Source organism: Pantherophis guttatus, chromosome 4 (assembly GCF_059756535.1).
Source record: "Pantherophis guttatus breed Tessera chromosome 4, ASM5975653v1, whole genome shotgun sequence".
NCBI lineage: Eukaryota > Metazoa > Chordata > Lepidosauria > Squamata > Colubridae > Pantherophis > Pantherophis guttatus.
This window is the reverse complement of record NC_142066.1, coordinates 13,683,243-13,701,487: the sequence shown is the minus strand read 5'-3', so window position 1 is coordinate 13,701,487 and position 18,245 is coordinate 13,683,243. Positions and strand designations below refer to the sequence as shown.

The following is an 18,245-nucleotide window of genomic DNA, read 5'->3' as shown; positions in this document are numbered from 1 at the left end:
GACTGCTATCATGTCACCCCTAGTCCTTCTTTTCATTAAACTAGACATACCCAATTCCAGCAACCGTTCTTGATATGTTTTAGCCTCCAGTTGCCTAATCATCTTTGTTGCTCTTCTCTGCAACTCTTTCTACAGTCTCAACATCTTTTTTACATCATGGCAACCAAAACTGAATGCAGTATTCCAAGGGTGGCCTTACCAAGGCATTATAAAGTGGTATTTACACTTCACATGATCTTGATTCTATCCCTCTGTTTATGCAGCTGAGAACTGTGTTGGTGCCAGGTTTCGATGTCATCTCAAATAAATTGCACTCCCAAACAATTAATCTTTGCTGAAATATTCCATTTATTGAGTATGACAGATCTGGCCCCGACTTCGTTGTAGCCGATACTAACCCTCTGACCCCCAAACCCTTCCCTTTCCGTTCCCCAATTCTCATCTTCTCATTGGCCATCTTCCAAGTCAATCTCCCCAGCTTCTGATCTCACCCCACAGGAATGTTCCCCCCTCCCATCCCATCTCCTAGGGGATATTATCTACAGAGAAAATAAGTAGGTGAAAAGTCAAGCCTCGTCTTTTCATGGCAGCATCAGAATGCTGACAGTTGGCTTTTTTGGCTGCTGCCCCACACTGCTGGCTCATATTTAAATGGTTGTCCACTAGGACTTCAATATCCCTCCCACAGTTACTACCGTTCAGCAAAGTACCACCTATGCTGTACCTGTGCATTTGGTTTTTCTTGCCTAAATATAGAACCTTACTTTTTACACCATTGAATTTCATTTAATTGTGGTCATAAGTGGAAGACTGCCCATAACTTTATTTTTTGCTACCCACATGCGAAAGGTTGTTCTCCCCAATTTAAAGAGTAAGAAACATACAAAGCCCAGTTTTGAAATCTCATCGGGTTTCCTGCTTGAGCAAAGGGGTTGGATTAGAAGACCTCCAAGGTCCCTTCCAACCAGGGGTGAAATGCTCCCGGTTCAGACCGGATCGCCCGATCCAGTAGCGATGGAGGCGGGTGGTTCGGAGAACCGGTAGCAAAAATCCCTGTCCCCCCCCATGCCCAGCTGAGCCGCGCGATCATCAGAGGCTTTTTTTTCTTTTAAATGCCTCTGACGATCCAAGCTCTGATGATCCCAGCTGAGTTGCCTTTTTTTCTTTTAAATGCCTCTGACGATCCAAGCTCTGACGATCCCAGCTCTGACGATCCCAGCTGAGCTGCCTTTTTTTCTTTTAAATGCCTCTGATGATCCAAGCTGAGTTGCCTGATCATAGAGGGTTTTTAGGAACCTTCTGCCGATCAGGCAACTCAGCTGGGATTGTCAGAGCAATTTAAAAGAAATGCCTCTGATGATCCAAGCTCTGACGATCCCAGCTGAGTTGCCTTTTTTTCTTTTAAATGGCTCTGACATCCAAGCTGATTTGCCTGATCGGCAGAGGGTTTTTAAAAAAACCCTCTGACGATCAGGTAACTCAGCTGGGATCGTCAGAGCCTTTTGAAAGCATTTTTTTTACAATCTCTTAGCTGAAGAGGTTGTAGAAAAAATGGTTTTAAAAGTAAAAAAAAAAATTGGCCACGCCCACCCAGTCACATTACCCCCCCCACCAAGCCACTCCCACAGAACCAGTAGTAACAAATTTTAGATTTCACCACTGCTTCCAAGTGTTATTTTGTTATTCATTTTGGAGGTAACGTCAGATTGGAAGTCTGCTTCCTTCACTGTGGTAGACAACTCACTATTTCTATTGATTATCAAATTATTGGAAAGACAGAGTGCCGCATCTTGAAATATTTTAGCCTTCTTAATGAACTCCTTTGGCTCCTGCATGGACTTGCCGGCCACGGAGTTTATTCAAGGCATTTAACATGTCCTCATTACGCAACGTGTAGATGACTGGGTTGAGCAGGGGCGTCACAGCTGTGAAGAAGATGGAGACAACCTTATCTGCGGCCAAACTCTTAGCTGGCCTGAGGTAAATGAAGATACAGTGGCCCAAGAAAAAGGTCACGACGGTCAGGTGAGCAGCACAAGTAGACAGAGCTTTGCGCCGCCCTTCGGAGAAGCGGTTCCTCAGGGAGACCAGGATGACCACGTAGGAGATGATCAAAACGATAAAGCAAACCACGGAAATCAGTCCTGAATTGGAGACGATGAGGACCTCAAAAACATAGGTGTCGGCGCACGCGAGTTTGATGACTAGAGGAACATCGCAAAAGAAGTTGTCGATGGAGTTGGGGCCACAGTAGGGCACGCTGAGGGTCAAGGCTGTCAGAGCAATGGAGTGGACAAGGCCTCCTAGCCACATGCCCACCGCCAAGCTGAGGCAGACACGGCGGCTCATGATGCTTGTGTAATGCAGAGGATGACATATGGCGGCGTAGCGATCGTAGGCCATAATGGTGAGAAGGAAGATCTCGGTGCAGGCGAAGAGGTGGAGGAAGAACATCTGCGCAATGCATTCTCCAAAGGAGATGGTTTTGAACTCGGTCAGGAAGTCCGCTAGCATTTTGGGCATGACCACCGAGGAGTGGCAGACATCAATGAAGGAGAGATTGCTGAGGAAGAAATACATGGGACTGTGCAGCTGGTTGTCGAAGATGATGGTGATGACGATGAGAATATTGCCAACCAGGATCAAAGTGTAAATGGCAATGAAAATGACGAAAAGAACCAGTTCGGTGTTGTGGTTGGTGGTGAGTCCAGATAAGACGAATGCTGTCACTTCTGTAGTGTTCTCTCCTGGCATGGTCTTCTGTGGAGAAAGTAGGAAGGAAAGAAGAACAATACTATAACAGAATAACAGCAGAGGTGGGTTTCACATAATTTTACCACCGGTTCGCTGCACACTGAAAATGTGATGCTTGGCTTGCGCATGCGGCTTTATTTATTAATTTTTATTAATTTAATTTGTATACCGCCCTTCTCCCAGAAGGGACTCAGGGCGGTGAACAGCCAAAATTAAAAAACATACAAATACAAAAGTTAAGATAATTAAAAAGAATTAAATCACTAGCTTCCCAATGCACTGCATGCACGCGGTTTAGAAAATGTGGCTAAATAATAATAATAATAATAATAATAATAATAATAATAATAACAACAACAACAACAACAACTTTATTGTCATCGTATGTGTATACACAGTATAACCATACAACGAAATTCACTTAACACCCAAAGATCAGGTCCAACACACATAACAATCCCAGGGGTGAAATGCTCCTGGTTCGGACCGGATCGCCCGATCCGGTAGCGATGGCGGCGGGTGGTTCGGAGAACTGGTAGCAAAAATCCCTGTCCCGCTCCCATGCCCAGCTGAGCCGCACGTTCATCAGAGGCTTTTTTTTTTACTTTTAAAAGCATTTTTTCTACAACCTCTTTGGCCGAAGAGGTTGTAGAAAAAAAAATGCCTTTAAAAGCCTTTGACGATCCCAGCTGAGTTGCCTGATCATCAGAGGCTTTTAAAAGCATTTTTTTCTGCAACCTCTTAAGGTTGTAGAAAAAATGCTTTTAAAAGTAAAAAAAAAAAAAGTTGGCCACGCCCACCCAGTCACATTACCCTCTCCAGCAAGCCACGCCCACAGAACTGGTAGTAACAAATTTTACATTTCACCACTGAACAATCCCCAAACACACTCCCACCCACCACAATTCCCCACCCCTAAACCACCCAAACATCCACACAACAGACCAAGTAATGTTGTCCAACAGCTCACCGATGGTGGCCCTTTAGTTCATCGTTGAGTGCAATTATAGCTCTGGGATAAAAACTATTCAGAAAATGTGTGGTCCAAGTTTTAACTGTTCTGTATCTTCTGCTGGAAGGCAACAGTCCAAAAAAGATTGTAAGCAGGATGGGAAGAGTCTCTGAGAATGTTATGCAACTTCCTCAAACAGCGAGATTCGAAGATGTCATCCAGGGCTGATAGCTGGAGCCTGGTGATATTTTGGGCCGTTTTAATGAGTCTCTGTAGAGCTTTTTTGTCCGCTACAGAGCTGCTCCCATACCATGCAAGAATGCCTTATGTCAGGACACTCTCAATGGTGCTGCGATAGTAGGACAGAAGTAGATGCTGAGATAGATTTATCTTCCTGAGCATTCTCAGGAAGCACAGCCTCTTCTGTGCCTTCTTCACAAGCATGTTAGCATTCATAGTACATGAGAGGTCCTTTGAGATATAAATGCCCAGAAATTTAAAGCTACCAACCCTCTAAGTAGGATGGCATAATGCTGGGGGGGAGGTGGGGGCGCCCACCCACAGGTCACCACTAGCTGGCCCGAACCGGCTGAATGCCACCTCTGAATAACAGATAATTGCTTCTCCTTGATTAGTTTCCATAAACTAATCCACTCAACAGAGCAAACTTTCATAAATGGATTCTACAGTCCCAGGCTGATTGAATAACAGAATAACAGAGTTGGAAAGAACTTTGGAGGACTTCTAGTCCAACCCCCTGCTCAGGCAGGAAACCCTATACTCAGACAAGTGGTTGTCCAATCTCTTCTCAAAAATCTCCAGTGATGAAGCACCCACAACTTCTGAAGGCAAGCCCTTCCACTGGTTGATTATTCTCACTGTCAGGAAATTTCTCCTTAGTTCTAGCTTGGTTCCCTCCTTGACTGGGTTCCATTTATTATGAACTTACGGACCGCCTACTACCACAAACAGCCTCCCAATGGCTGGTACACTCTCACAGAGAGGGGCTCCTCCGGGTGCCGTCAGCCAAGCAGTGTCGACTGGCGGCCCCCAGGGGGAGGGCCTTCTCTGTGGGGGCACCCACTATCTGGAACGAGCTCCCCCCGGAGATACGGAGGATCCCGGATCTGCGCACTTTCCGCCGTGCGCTTAAGACCCTCCTATTCCAGCAAGCCGGCCTGGCCTAATTTTCTCCCCTTTTTTTTAAATTGGAATTTAAATTTGTTTTAAATTATTGGGATTTTTAATTGTCTTGGGCTAAATTATTTAATTTGGTTTTAATTATGTTTCTAACTTTTGTATTTATGCATTTTATTTTGTGCCTGTTCACCGTCCTGAGTCCTTCGGGAGTAGGGTGGTATATAAATTTAATAAAACATAAACAAACATAAACATGAGCTTAGGTGGCTGAAGTTGTCCCAGTGGTCAGTATTCATGTAACAGGAAGTAAATAGAACTAGATTGGGAAGGAGTAATCTGGACCGGGAAAATAATTGTACCAATCTCTGTACATCTGAAAAAATTGGATGAACAGAACAGAATAGCAGAGTGGAAGGGACCTTGGAGGTCTTCTAGTCCAACCCCTGGTCAATAGGAGACCCTATTGAGTGATGGCAACCTGCAAGGCATGGGTGTGTGCATGCACATGCCTCGTGTACGTCTGTGCACCCCGCCCAAATTGCAAGGCATGGGCACAGGCGCGCGTGCCCCATGCGTGCGTGGCAGAGACCCGAAGACCAATTGGCTGGCGGGAGGTGCATGCGCATGCATGGCAGAGACCCAAAACAGAGCTGGGGCAACGGCACGCATGCCCACAGAGAGGGCTCTGCGAGCCACCTGTGGCACACATGCCATAGGTTTGCCACCACTGCCCTATGCCATTTCAGACAAGTGGCTGTCCAGTTTCTTCTTAAAAGCCTCCAGTGATGAAGCACATAAAACTTCTGAAGGCAAGCCGTGCCACTGGTTAATTGTTCTCACTGTTAAGGAAATTTCTCCTTAATTCCAGGTCGCTTCTCTCCTTGATTAATTTCCATCTATTGTTTCTTTTCTTGCCTTCTGGTGTTTTGAAAAATAGGTTGACCCCCTCTTTTTTGTGGAAGCCCCTCAAATGGGCCTCTGGACTACTGTAACGCTCTCTACATGGGGCTCCCCCTGAAGAGCGCTCAGAGGCTCCAACTGGTCCAGAATGCGGCCGCGTGGGTGGTTATGGGGGCGACTCGGCGCACCCACATAACTCCCCTCCTGCGCGAGCTGCACTGGCTCCCGGTGGTCTTCCGAGTGTGATTCAAGGTGTTGGTCACCACCTTTAAAGTGCTCCATGGCTTAGGACCGGGGTATATACAAGACCGCCTGCTGCCAGCAACAGCCTCCTACCGGCCAATATGCTCCCACAGAGAGGGGCTCCTCAGGGTGCCGTCGGCCAGACAATGCCGACTGATGACACCCAGGGGGAGAGCCTTCTCTGTGGGGGCACCAGCCCTCTGGAATGAGTTGCCTCTTGAGATTCGTCTCATCCCCGACCTGCGTTCCTTTCGCCGCGCCTTGAAGACCCTCCTGTTCCAGCAAGCCGGCCTGGCCTAATACGAATTTTAGAATGGGTGTATGTGTGTTTTAATCTATGGGCCAAATTTTTATATATTCAATTTTAAATTGTTTTAAATTTGGTATATTTATATGTGTTTTAATATGGCTGTACACCGCCCTGAGTCCTTCGGGAGAAGGGCGGCATAGAAATCTAATAAATAAAATAAAATAAAATAAAATCAAAATGTTGGAACACTGCTATCATGTCACCCCATGTCCTTCTTTTCACTAGACTAAACAAACTCAGTTCCTGCAACCGTTCTTCATGTGTTTTATTCTCCAGGCCAATGGTAGGTTGTCTCCAGTTCGGACTGGTTCACAAAAACCGGTAGTAAAACCGGCTGGAGGCCCCGTCCCCCTCCCCGGATGTTGTCATCAGCTATCTGCGCATGCACGATCCCATTGAGAAACCAGTAGTAAAGGTAAGTAGAACCCACCTCTGTTCCAGGCCCTTAATCATCTTAGTTGCTCTATCATATAAATCAACTACAACAATCTATGATAGTTATCAGACCGACTTCAGGTCTCCAAATTACAATGTCAGTTTTAACAAAATATGGACATGTTAGTTCAAATAGCTGAACTGCATTTCTACCCACCTGTTACGGCCATGCTACATACTCATAATCAGAAAAGCCAAATATTATTTGAAATGGATTCATAGAGGAGACTCGGACTAGGGTCATGGCATGAGGGGAGATTCTAGTTTTGAAGATCTCTAAGATCCCAAATCAAGGTCCCCAAATGTTCAGAGCCAGGATTTATTATCTCACAATCTGTGCTCAGGAGTGACGTTTAACCCTAACTTTAGATATTGTTTGCATTTCTGCTTCACTTAAATTCACAGAAAAGGGCCAATCTGTTATCTGAAAGATTAGATCCATACAGAGGTGGTATTTAGTCGGTTCGGATCGGTTTGCCCGAACCGGTTGCAGAAATGTATGCCGGTTTGGACTGGTTTGCCCGAACCGGTTGCGGAAATGTATGCCATCCTATTTAGGCATATTTTTGAGGCCGGGCACATGTGACCGAGCAAAGAGCATGCACGGAAGGATGTGTGCATGCGTGGACGAGGTGCGTGCTAGCGAAGCACACACGTGTGCTCACATTTGCAAACTGGTAGGGAAAGTAAATCAATACCACCTCTGGATACATACAATAGAGAAAAAATGCCAATTAATAAAACAATCTCCTAGTCTTTTTCTGGAAGCTCAGTAATAGTAATGGATTATCAAGAATAATTCTGCTGCAATTTCAAATCATTCACCCAGCCTCTTATAGATTTACAGCTGAGCTTCCACATTAGATATTTTCTGGTGTTCCACAATTACTTTCTTTACATGAAAGTTGACGACAACAACAATATACAGTAGTGGCCAAAATTGTGGGAACCTCTTGGGAAAAGTGTTGATGATATGATGGCTAATATATATATATTTTTGGAGTTTCAAGGTAATCCTATTCCACTGCTGGAATGGCCTGGGAATAACCCAGACCAGAGGTCAGCAACCTGCGGCTCTGGAGCCACATGCGGCTCTTTGGGCCCTCTGCTGTGGCTCCCTGTCAGGTGATCCCATCACTGGTTGGCTCCGCCCCTTGTCCTCCCCTCCCAGTCACTCCTCGCCTCACCTGAGAAGGTAAGGGCGACAGCGAGGGGGAGAAGTGGCCAGGGCAGAGAAAGAGATATAGAGAGAGGGGGAGAGAGAGAGAGACATAAAGAGATACAGAGAGAGAGGGAAAGAGAGAGGGGAGGGAGGGAGGGGAGAGAGAGATATGTCAAAAGGGTTTTGTGGTTCCTGGTGTTTTTTAACAACTGGTTCTCTGCACTAATGACTGGCTGGGTAGGCGTGGCTAAGGGGGTCACATAACTGGTGGAAGTGAGTGACATTGAGTTGGCCACGCCCACCCAGGTTTTGTGGCTCCTGGTGTTTTCTTTTCTGTGGGAAATGGGTCCAAATGGCTCTTTGAGTGTTTAAGGTTGCAGACCCTTGGCCCAGACCTTAACCCAATTGAAAATCTATGGAGCCGACTAAAGAAACTTGTTAGTCAGAAACGACCCAGCAATAAAACCCAGTTAATAGAAGAAATCATTCAATCTTGGTTTCACATTCTAACAGCTGCAGAACTAAAAGACTTGGTTCACTCCATGGGAAGACATTGTAAGGCCATCATTCATGCTAAAGGTTACCCAACTAAGTATTAACTGACATGGTGATCATTTTTGTATATCTCGTTTTTTTCTATGGTGATCATTTTTGTATATCTCATTTTTCTACGTGTTTCACTTTTCTTCTTTATACCGTAACTGCTATTCTAATAGCAAATCCTTCATGAAAGTCATTGCATTACATTCTTGATTAAATTATCTTTCCATTGATATATTATTTGATGGTACTGCTAATAAGTGGTGTTATTAGCTAGTTTTAGAAAATACCCTTTTCCCAAAAAGTTTCCACAATTTTGGCCACTATTGTACATATTCTGTAGAAATGTGGACTGTCAGAGGACAAACTTATTTCTTCCATATAGTTAATTTTAACAATTTTACTATTACCGTGCTCAAAATCTCCTTCATTTATTTTATACCTTGGAGAGGGAAAAAAAAAATCGGACATTTCTACATATTCTTTGTAGGTGAAAAGACCGTTTGCAAAATTGGGAGTTTTTTTAAAAAAAGGAGTTGTAGTTTGAGTGAAACCTGCCTGCGATAGTTTGGTCCCGCTATATTAATGAATGCTTTCCATATTTTGCAACTTGATTTTATAAATTTATTTTATATTGCTTTCAAAATAATAAAGAAAGAAGAGAGAAAGATAATTATGATAGAAATACATGTTTTGTCAAAAAAAGAGAGAGAGAGAAAAAATGATTTAACTACGGGAGAAAACATTGGGCAAATCCTATGTTGTAAATTCCAAGGATAAATCTCCAGCATTGTCTATCCCAAAGGATTCATTTTTTAAAACATAAACATAAATATGGATGAGGTACTACAGTGTAAAACAGTGTTTTTCAGCCTTGGCAATGGTTATTTCAAAGTCACCAGAGGCTGGCAATTGTTGATGGTTGCTCTTAAAACATCTGCTATAATTTAGGATTGTCGTTTTTTTCACTGTATCTCTTCGGTTTCTCTCAAATTATAGCAGATGGTTTAGACCTCAAATTCCAAAACCACGAGAGAAAACAACTCCTCTTTGTTATGAATTCCGTTGTTTTGCAAAGTGATCTCGACTATGTGGTCTGAATGGTCATCCTATTTGGCAACTTCGCCTGATACGCCAGTTGTGTCCCTTTCTGGATCGGGACTCCCTACACACGGTCTCTCAAGCACTCATCACTTCCCGCCTGGACTACTGCAATGCTCTCTACATGGGGCTCCCCTTGGGGTGCACCCAGAGGTTGCAGTTGGTCCAGAATGCGGCCGCGCGGGGGATTATGGGAGCGATGGAGCGCTCACATATAACACCTCTCCTGCGCGAGCTGCACTGGCTTCCTGTGGTCTTCCGGGTGCGCTTCAAGGTGTTAGTGACCACCTTTAAAGCGCTCCATGGCTTAGGGCCAGGGTATTTGCGAGACCGCCTTGTGCCGCCAATAGCCTCCCACCGACCGGTTCGCTCGCACAGAGAGGGCCTCCTCAGGGTGCCGTCGGCCAGGCAGTGCCGGCTGGCGACCCTCAGGGGGAGAGCCTTCTCTGTGGCAGCACCTGCCCTCTGGAATGACCTGCCCCCTGAGATACGCACGATATCAGACCTCCGGACTTTTCGTCAGGCCCTGAAGACACACTTGTTCCATCTAGCTGGGCTGGCTTGATCCCATCCTCTCAGTTTTTTTAATCGAATTCAGTTTTAATTGGGTTGTTTTAAATTCGGGCCAAAATTATTTAATTGTTTTTTAAAATGTTTTTAAATTTTATATGCTATGTTTTATTCTGGCTGTACACCGCCCTGAGTCCCGCAGGAGAAGGGCGGTATAGAAATATAATAAAATAAATGAATAAATAAATAAACTTCAAATCTCAATTAATAAATGCTCTGTCTTACATATTGGTAAACATAAGCAGAATGTCAAGTATAAGCTAGGTGGCATTGATCTAGCAGACGACCCTCACTTTGTTAAGGACCTAGGTCAGGGGTCAGCAACCTGCGGCTCTGGAGCCGCATGTAGCTCTTTCACCCTTCTGCTGCGGCTACCTGTCACTCAAAATATGTGTCACAACCGCCAATGTGTGACACGCACCGGCACGTGATTTATTGAGCGTTTCAACCCCCGGTAGGCCAACCATGGATAAATCCAAGAAAAGAAAAATTTCAGAAGAAAACAGAATGTTTAATTCAACTACATATGCTAGAAATAGTCAGGCACGAGAAGGGTTTTGTGGCTCCCTATGTTTTCTTTTCTGTGGGAAAACGGGTCCAAATCAGTGGTGGGTTCTAACCGGCTTTACTACCGGATCTCTTTGTGTGCGCGCTTTGTGCGCGATTGCCTCTTCGAAATATAAGGACGGAATAATGCGGGGGCGGGTGGGAGGGCCCAGCTCCCGAAGAAAGAGAACTGGTTCGGTGACGTAATAGCATCACCGCTACCGGCTCGGCCAAACCGAGCTGAACCGGGAGCAACCCACCACTGGTCCAAATGGCTCTTTGAGTGTTTAAGGTTGCAGACTCCTGACCTAGGTGTACTTATCTCTGATGATTTATGCTCCAAAGCTCCCTGTAACAGCGTTGCTAAAAAATAGAATTAATAGAATTCCTTATTCTCCTAGGCTCAATATTCTCGGTTTGGATAACTTAGAACTGCATCGCTTGCGGTCAGACTTAGGTATTGTAAACACAATTATACGTAGGAATGTTTTATCTGTAAATGCCTTTTTCTGTTTTAATTGCAAGAATACATGCACGAATGACTGCTTTAAACTCAATGTAAATTGTTCTAAACTTGCCTGTAAAAAATACGATCTCTGTAATAGAGAAATACAATTCTCTGTAATAGAGAATTGACAAATTTTCACACTTTCAGTCACAAATGGACTTCCGTGGACCTTACTTCATACTTAAGTGGTCAGTAGAGAGGGCGTACGTAAGTGCACTAACTTGCCTATCGTCCCCGTCATTGTATTTTTATTCTCTTATTCTTATTCTCGTTTTTGTTTGACAAATTCCAATAAATAAAGTGTGAATTATGAATATATGACTGAGGTCAAGGTATGTTGATATACCTTGACCTCAATCACATCTTCCTTCCTTCCTTCCTTCCTTCCTCCCTCCAATTCCATTTAGTTTAAAAGGGAGATACTTTGCATTGTGTGTGTACAATTTTGTGCAAACCACTAGCACGAAGTACATTCTCTCTCTTTCTGTCTGTGCACCAAATGCTATATTGTGTAAATCATTTGCTCATTTGATGCACAACATGCTGAGTTTCTCACCTGCAGAATTTATGACACTGATGTTCATCGGAGAGCACTTTCTGCATTTCACACATTTGGAAAATGATCTTTTCAGAACTATGGACTAGGAACTTGTTTAAACTGTGGTTTAAACACAGGGGTTTCCTGGCACTAAGTTATTAATTATTTTTCTGCATTGGGTCTTGTGCAAATGCACAACATCCAGCGGCAGGCTGCAAAGACAATGAATAATCATGCCTCATTTCCAGAATTAAACTACAGTTAATTAGTAGAGTAACTTTTCACAAACTTAGAATGTCCGTTTCTTTCTCTGGTATCCCACCCACTGAAAAAAACTACATGTGGCTTTAAAACGTTTATATTTTATATATTTTTAATATTTTATATTAAAATGTTTATATTTAAAATAAAAAGAAAGAATTTTCTTTCTGTGCCAACTCAGAAAGCTCAAACTGCCCAAGGAACCGCTGATCCAGTTCTACAGAGGAATTATTGAGTCTTTCATCTGCACCTCTATAACTGTCTGGTTTGGTTCTGCAACCCAACAAGACAGACACAGACTTCAGAGGATAATCAGAACTGCAGAAAAAACAATTGTTACCAACCTGCCTTCCATTGAGGACCTGTATACTGCACAAGTCAAAAAGAGGGCTGTGAAAATATCTACACACCCCTTGCATCCTGGACATAAATTGTTTCAACTTCTACCCACAAAATGACATTATAGAGCAATGCACACCAGAACAACTAGACACAAGGACAGTTTTTTCCCACATGCCATCACTCAGTTAAACAACTAAGTCTCACAACACTGTCAAACTATTTACTAAGACTGTACTACTACTATTATTCTTCTCATCCTTCCTATTACCGATCTCCTTCTACTTATGACTATAGCCTTGTTGCTTGTATCTTTACCATTTATATTGTTTTATTTAGTTTCCTAGTATGATTTTGATTGCTTATTTAGTATCCTATGACTATCACTAAGTGTTGTATCTTACGATTCTTGATGAATGCATTTTTTATGAGAGCTTATGCACCAAAGACAAATTCCTTGTGTGTCCAATCACACTTGGCCAATAAAAGAATTCTATTCTATTGTACTCTAAAAAAAAGATGTTTGCAATTCAACTATTCAACTTATCCAGCTAAGTATATTTTTTAGTAATAGAATGAACAAAAAAGCATTTACATACCTTGCTAGCTTTTGCAACAATCAAGAGAATTTTTTTATTTCTGAATAAATTCCTTATGCTCAGTATCACCAAAACAACTAAGTATATTTTTTAATAATAGAATGAACAAAATAGCATTTACATACCTTGTTGCTTGTATCTTTACAATTTATATTGTTTTATTTAGTTTCCTAGTATGATTTTGATTGCTTATTTAGTATCCTATGACTATCACTAAGTGTTGTATCTTATGATTCTTGATGAATGCATTTTTTATGAGAGCTTATGCACCAAAGACAAATTCCTTGTGTGTCCAATCACACTTGGCCAATAAAAGAATTCTATTCTATTGTATTCTAAAAAAAAAGATGTTTGCAATTCAACTATTCAACTTATTCAGTTAAGTATATTTTTTAATAATAGAATGAACAAAATAGCATTTACATACCTTGCTGGCTTTTGCAACAATCAGGAGAATTTTTATTGCTGAATAAATTCCTTACGCTCAGTATCCCCAAAAATAATATTTTAGGAGAAGCCACAGAGTTCCGTTTAAATAAATGAAAGCAATCTGGAGGTATTGTCTTCAAAACTTGGTCCCTCTCAGGATGTGATGATAATAAAATCTTCACCTTTAGTGCTTTTAATTCTGCCTTTGGAAATAAGTGATATCTGCTTCAGTGGTCAGACTGATGCTCCGATTAATTCCAAATTCATGTAACTCAAAATAAAATGGGCAGCGAGATAATCTTTCTGCATCAAAATTTACCAGGCATGGAAGCAATCTAATATGTTCCTATTCAGTGCTTTGACGTCTAGAAAATTATTCAGCATCTGTTGTTAAAATGCAACTCAAAAAAAGAAAAAAAAAGGGAACTATAAAATCAAATATATTTTGCATCATCCTTAGCTCCTAAATTTAATTGCGAGTCAGTAATAATTCGTGCCAGTTATTGGGAGGTCGAAGAGAACCATTATGCTTTGAAGATTCACCTCAGAAGTTAACAGCAATTAGGTCCCTAGGGAAACCAGTGTCAAGCTTCCCAAAGTTTTGAAATCTGTAAAGTTAATCTTAGAATTGTTTAACAAGCCCTCTTAGGGTTTGAAGAGTTGCAGTTGTGGTGTTGTGGAGAGGGAGAACAGCATACGAATACCTCAAACACAACAGCAAACTTTGGCAGAAAAATGTCTCCGCATGTTTTTGGACATTTATGGAATTCTGTCATCCAGAATACCTGGAAAAAAAACCCCCATGTTGCTTTTCTCCAACTTTGAAAAAAAGGGGTTGTGGGAAGAAGAGCCTTGATAGTACAGTGGTCTAAGCACCCTGTTATTAACACAGCTGCCTGCAATTTACTGCTGGTTCGAATCTCTCCAAGGCTCAAGGTTGACTCAGCCTTCCATCCTTTCTAAGGTAGGTGAAATGAGGACCCAGTTTGTGGGGGCAATAAGCTGACTTTGTATAAATATACAAAAGGATGAAGGCTATTGCTTAACGCATTGTAAGCCGCCCTGAGTCTCCGGAGAAGGGCGGCATATAAATCAAATTAAAAAAAAAAAAGAAAGAAATATCCATCTGGTTCAATTCCAAGCTAGGAGGAAGACATTGGAAACATGGAGGCTGATTGGAAAAGTGGTGAAGCAGAAACACATGTGATTCTGGGCAGCTGACCAAATGGAGTTGAGAGTTCGGGGCGGTGTTTATACCTTCTTTTGAGCTTTGCACTTGAGCTTCCTGTTCCTGTGCAAAAACATGTATTCTATTGGCTGTTGTCAGATACCTGTGGGGTCATGTAGGGGTCATAGCTGGCTCTATAGGCAAAAGGGGAAATGCAAATGCTTTGCATTGTCCGAGCTTGTCTGAGCTAATCTGGTTAACCTCTGGTTTATTGTTTATCTGAGGTCTCAGGTGAAGTTTGGACTGCTCTGGGAGACATGCAATGAACGGGCTTATGTTCTGAAAGGGTGTTGGGCAATTCCTATTGTGGTTTAATGGCTTTGTCCTGGTTTGGATCTTGAGTGAGGGGGTTACTTCTAATCCTACCATTCTGCCTTTGTTTAGACTTTACTGCAGGGAGTTTCAAAATAGCCTGCCTTGAACGGATGGCCAAATCTGTATTTCTAAAAGGTGCCTCCTCAGTTTTTGCTTGGGGGCAGGGAGACTGGGGCTGCTTCCTGACTCTAAAAAAACATGTTTCTCCATTTCTCATCTAGGGAAATATAATATTCTGCCTTTTAAAAATATTCCTCAAAATATTTCATTCTTCGGGGGAAGGGGGAAAGGCTTTACATAGGGTGAAGACTTCAAGTTAGCTCTTGATAACTTCATGGACAGATCTCTCTGCTGTAGGCAGAATAACAGAGTGGGAAGGGACCTTGGAGGTCTTCTAATCCAACTCCCTGCAGGTAGTCCTTGATTTATGACCACGATTGAGCCCCAAATTGCCATTGCTAAGCGAGACAGTTGCTACGTGAGTTTTGTCCCATTGTACGACTTTTCTTGCTACAGTTGTTAAGTGAACCATTGCCCTTCTTGAGTCAGTAACCCAGTTGTTAAGTGAATCTCGCTTCCCCATTGACAAGGTCGCAAGAGGGGACCTATCACATGATCCAGGGACCCTGCCACTGTCACGAATCCTTTTGCTAAGCATCCAAATTTTGATCACGTGACTGTGGGGAATGTGTGCAATGATCATAAGTGTGGAAAAGGGTCATAGATCACTTTTTTCAGTGCTATTTCAAATGGTTATTAAATGAACAGTTGTAAGGCTGTAATTTGCCCAGGTCCAGGGGTGAAATCCAGCAGGTTCTGACAGGTTCTGGAGAACTGGTAGCAGAAATTTTGAGTAGTTCAGAGAACCAGTAAATAGCACCTCTGGCTGGCCCCAGAGTGGGGTGGGAATGGAGATTTTGCAATATCCTTCCCCCAGGAGAGGGGAGGGAATGGGTATTTTGCAGTATCCTTCTCCTGGAGTGGGGTGGGAATGGAGATTTTGCAGTATCCTTCCCCTGCCATGCCCACCAAGCCACACCCACCAAGCCACACCACGCCCACCAAACCACGCCCACAGAACCAATAGTAAAAAAATTTGGATTTCACTACTGCCCAGGTCATAAAAAAGGAGACCTTTCCTATGTTTGGTTAAGGCAAATTGGAGAGCAATTGAATGGATGAACTGGTCACATTAAACACTGTATAATCAACATGATTGAGACATGTTCCTGTGTGTCTCTGTCCTTGTACAACCCCTGTCAGCATCCTGGTCCCCAAAAAATGGCCAGTCAGAGAAGGATGAAGCAGGATTTACTTCTTACAATCTTCTCTTGGCTGTTCTTAGAAGCTGGGCAGAGTCACCCTGGGCAATTAAAATAAAAAAAGACTCTAGAAATGTTGAGACTCTAGAAAGAGTGCAGAGAAGAGCAACCAAGATGATTAGGGGACTGGAGGCTAAAATATTTGAAGAACGGTTGCAGGAACTGGGCATGGCTAGTCTAGTGGAGAGAAGGACCAGGGGAGACATGAGAGCAGTCTTCCAATATCTGAGGGGCTGCCACAGAGAGGAGGGGATCAAGCTATTTTCCAAAGCACCTGAAGGCCAGACAAGGAACAATGGATGGAAACTGATCAAGGAGAGATTCAACCTGGAAATAAGAAGAGATTTTCTGACAGTGAGAACAACCAACCAATGGAATGGAAGTTGCCTTTGGAAGTTGTGGGAGCTTCATCACTGGAAGATTTCAAGAAAAGACTGGATGGACATCTGTCAGTAATGGTGTAAGGTAGGGGTGTCAAACTCAAGGCCTGCGGGCCAAATCCGGCCTGTGGGATGCTTAGATCTGGCACGCAGGGCCACTGTGGAAACAGCAATGAATCAGCCCGTGGTGCCTCTGCCAGAAAAAATGGAGCTCAGGGGACCCACATGCACCCTACCGAGGAAGGAAGGAAGGAAGGAGGTTATAATGATAGTGAGGGAGGGTCTGAGGGAAGTCCTGCCTTAGCACCTGGCCACCACAGGTGCCCCCGACACAAGTGACATTGAGCTGGCCATGCCCACCCCAGCCACGCTCACCCCAGCCATGCCCACCTCAGCCCTCTGAGGTCAAATACAACCCTGATGCAACCCTCAATGAAATTGACTAGATGACCTACAAGATTCCTTTTAATTCTGTTGTTCTGTTAATCAATTACATGGATACAGCCTCAGCAGGAAATGTATATGTATAGATGTATATTCACATGTATACAATTTATGTGTGTGTGCATGTGTATTTGTGATGCTTTATTTAAGCTAAGTTTGTACATCAGTGATTGTATGACTGCTGTAAATGCCATACGCTAAATAAGCAAATCAATAAGAGTCTCTAAATCCCCCTAGCAATGTCAACATAGTAATAGTGATAATGATACTGCTCAATTTTGTCATCCAAGAAGTCACTAGGAAGGATGAAGGAGATGGGGATGAGAGGAAGAGAAGGGAAGGGAAAGAAGAATAACAGAGGGAAGGAAGGAAGAAAGAAGGAAGGAAGGAAGGAAGGAGATGGAAAGGTGAACCCATCCAAGACCGAGTGGCTGTGATTTCCGACGTCCCGATATAGCCAGTTGACACCATCACTGACTATTGGGGGCGAATCATTGGCCCCCACGGAGAGGGCTCGCAACTTGGGCGTCCTCCTGGATTCACGGCTGTCTTTAGAAGAGCACTTGACGGCCGTGACCGGGAGGATTTTTTATCAGGTCCGCCTGATTCGCCAGTTGCGTCCCTTTCTGGTTCGGGACTCGTTACGCACGGTCACTCATGCCCTCGTCACCTCCCGCCTGGACTATTGTAATGCTCTCTACATGGGGCTCCCCTTGAGGAGCACCCGGAGGCTCCAACTGGCGCAGAGTGCGGCTGCGCGGGTGGTAATGGGAGCGACATGGAGCTCCCATGTAACACCTCTCCTGCGCGAGCTGCACTGGCTCCCGGTGGTCTTCCGGGTGCGCTTCAAGGTTTTGGTTACCACCTTTAAAGCGCTCCATGGCTTAGGGCCTGGTTATTTACGGGACCGCCTACTACCACCAATAGCCTCCCACTGGCCAGTACGCTCTCATAGAGAGGGACTCCTCCGGGTGCAGTCAGCCAAACAGTGTCGACTGGCGGCCCCTAGGGGGAGAGCTTTCTCTGTGGGGGCACCTACCATCTGGAATGAGCTCCCCCTGGAGATACGGAGGATCCCGGATCTGCGCTCCTTCCGCCGTGCTGTGAAGACCTTTTTATTCCATCAAGCGGGCTTGGCCTGATCTCTTCCCTTTTTAAATACGTAAATTTTAATCTGTTTTTAAATTATTGGGGTATTTTAATTTGTCTGGGCCAAATAATTTAATTTG

The 18,245-nt window shown here is 43.7% G+C and overlaps 1 protein-coding gene across 1 annotated transcript; it reads right to left on the bottom strand.

Moving 5' to 3' along the window:
* Positions 1 to 1,809: 1,809 nt before the first annotated feature.
* Positions 1,810 to 2,754, bottom strand: LOC117671230 (olfactory receptor 4E1-like). Its single transcript, XM_060682659.2, has one exon. The coding sequence runs from the start codon at positions 2,752 to 2,754 to the stop codon at positions 1,810 to 1,812; it is 945 nt and encodes a 314-aa protein (XP_060538642.1).
* Between the last annotated feature and the right edge of the window lie 15,491 nt (positions 2,755 to 18,245).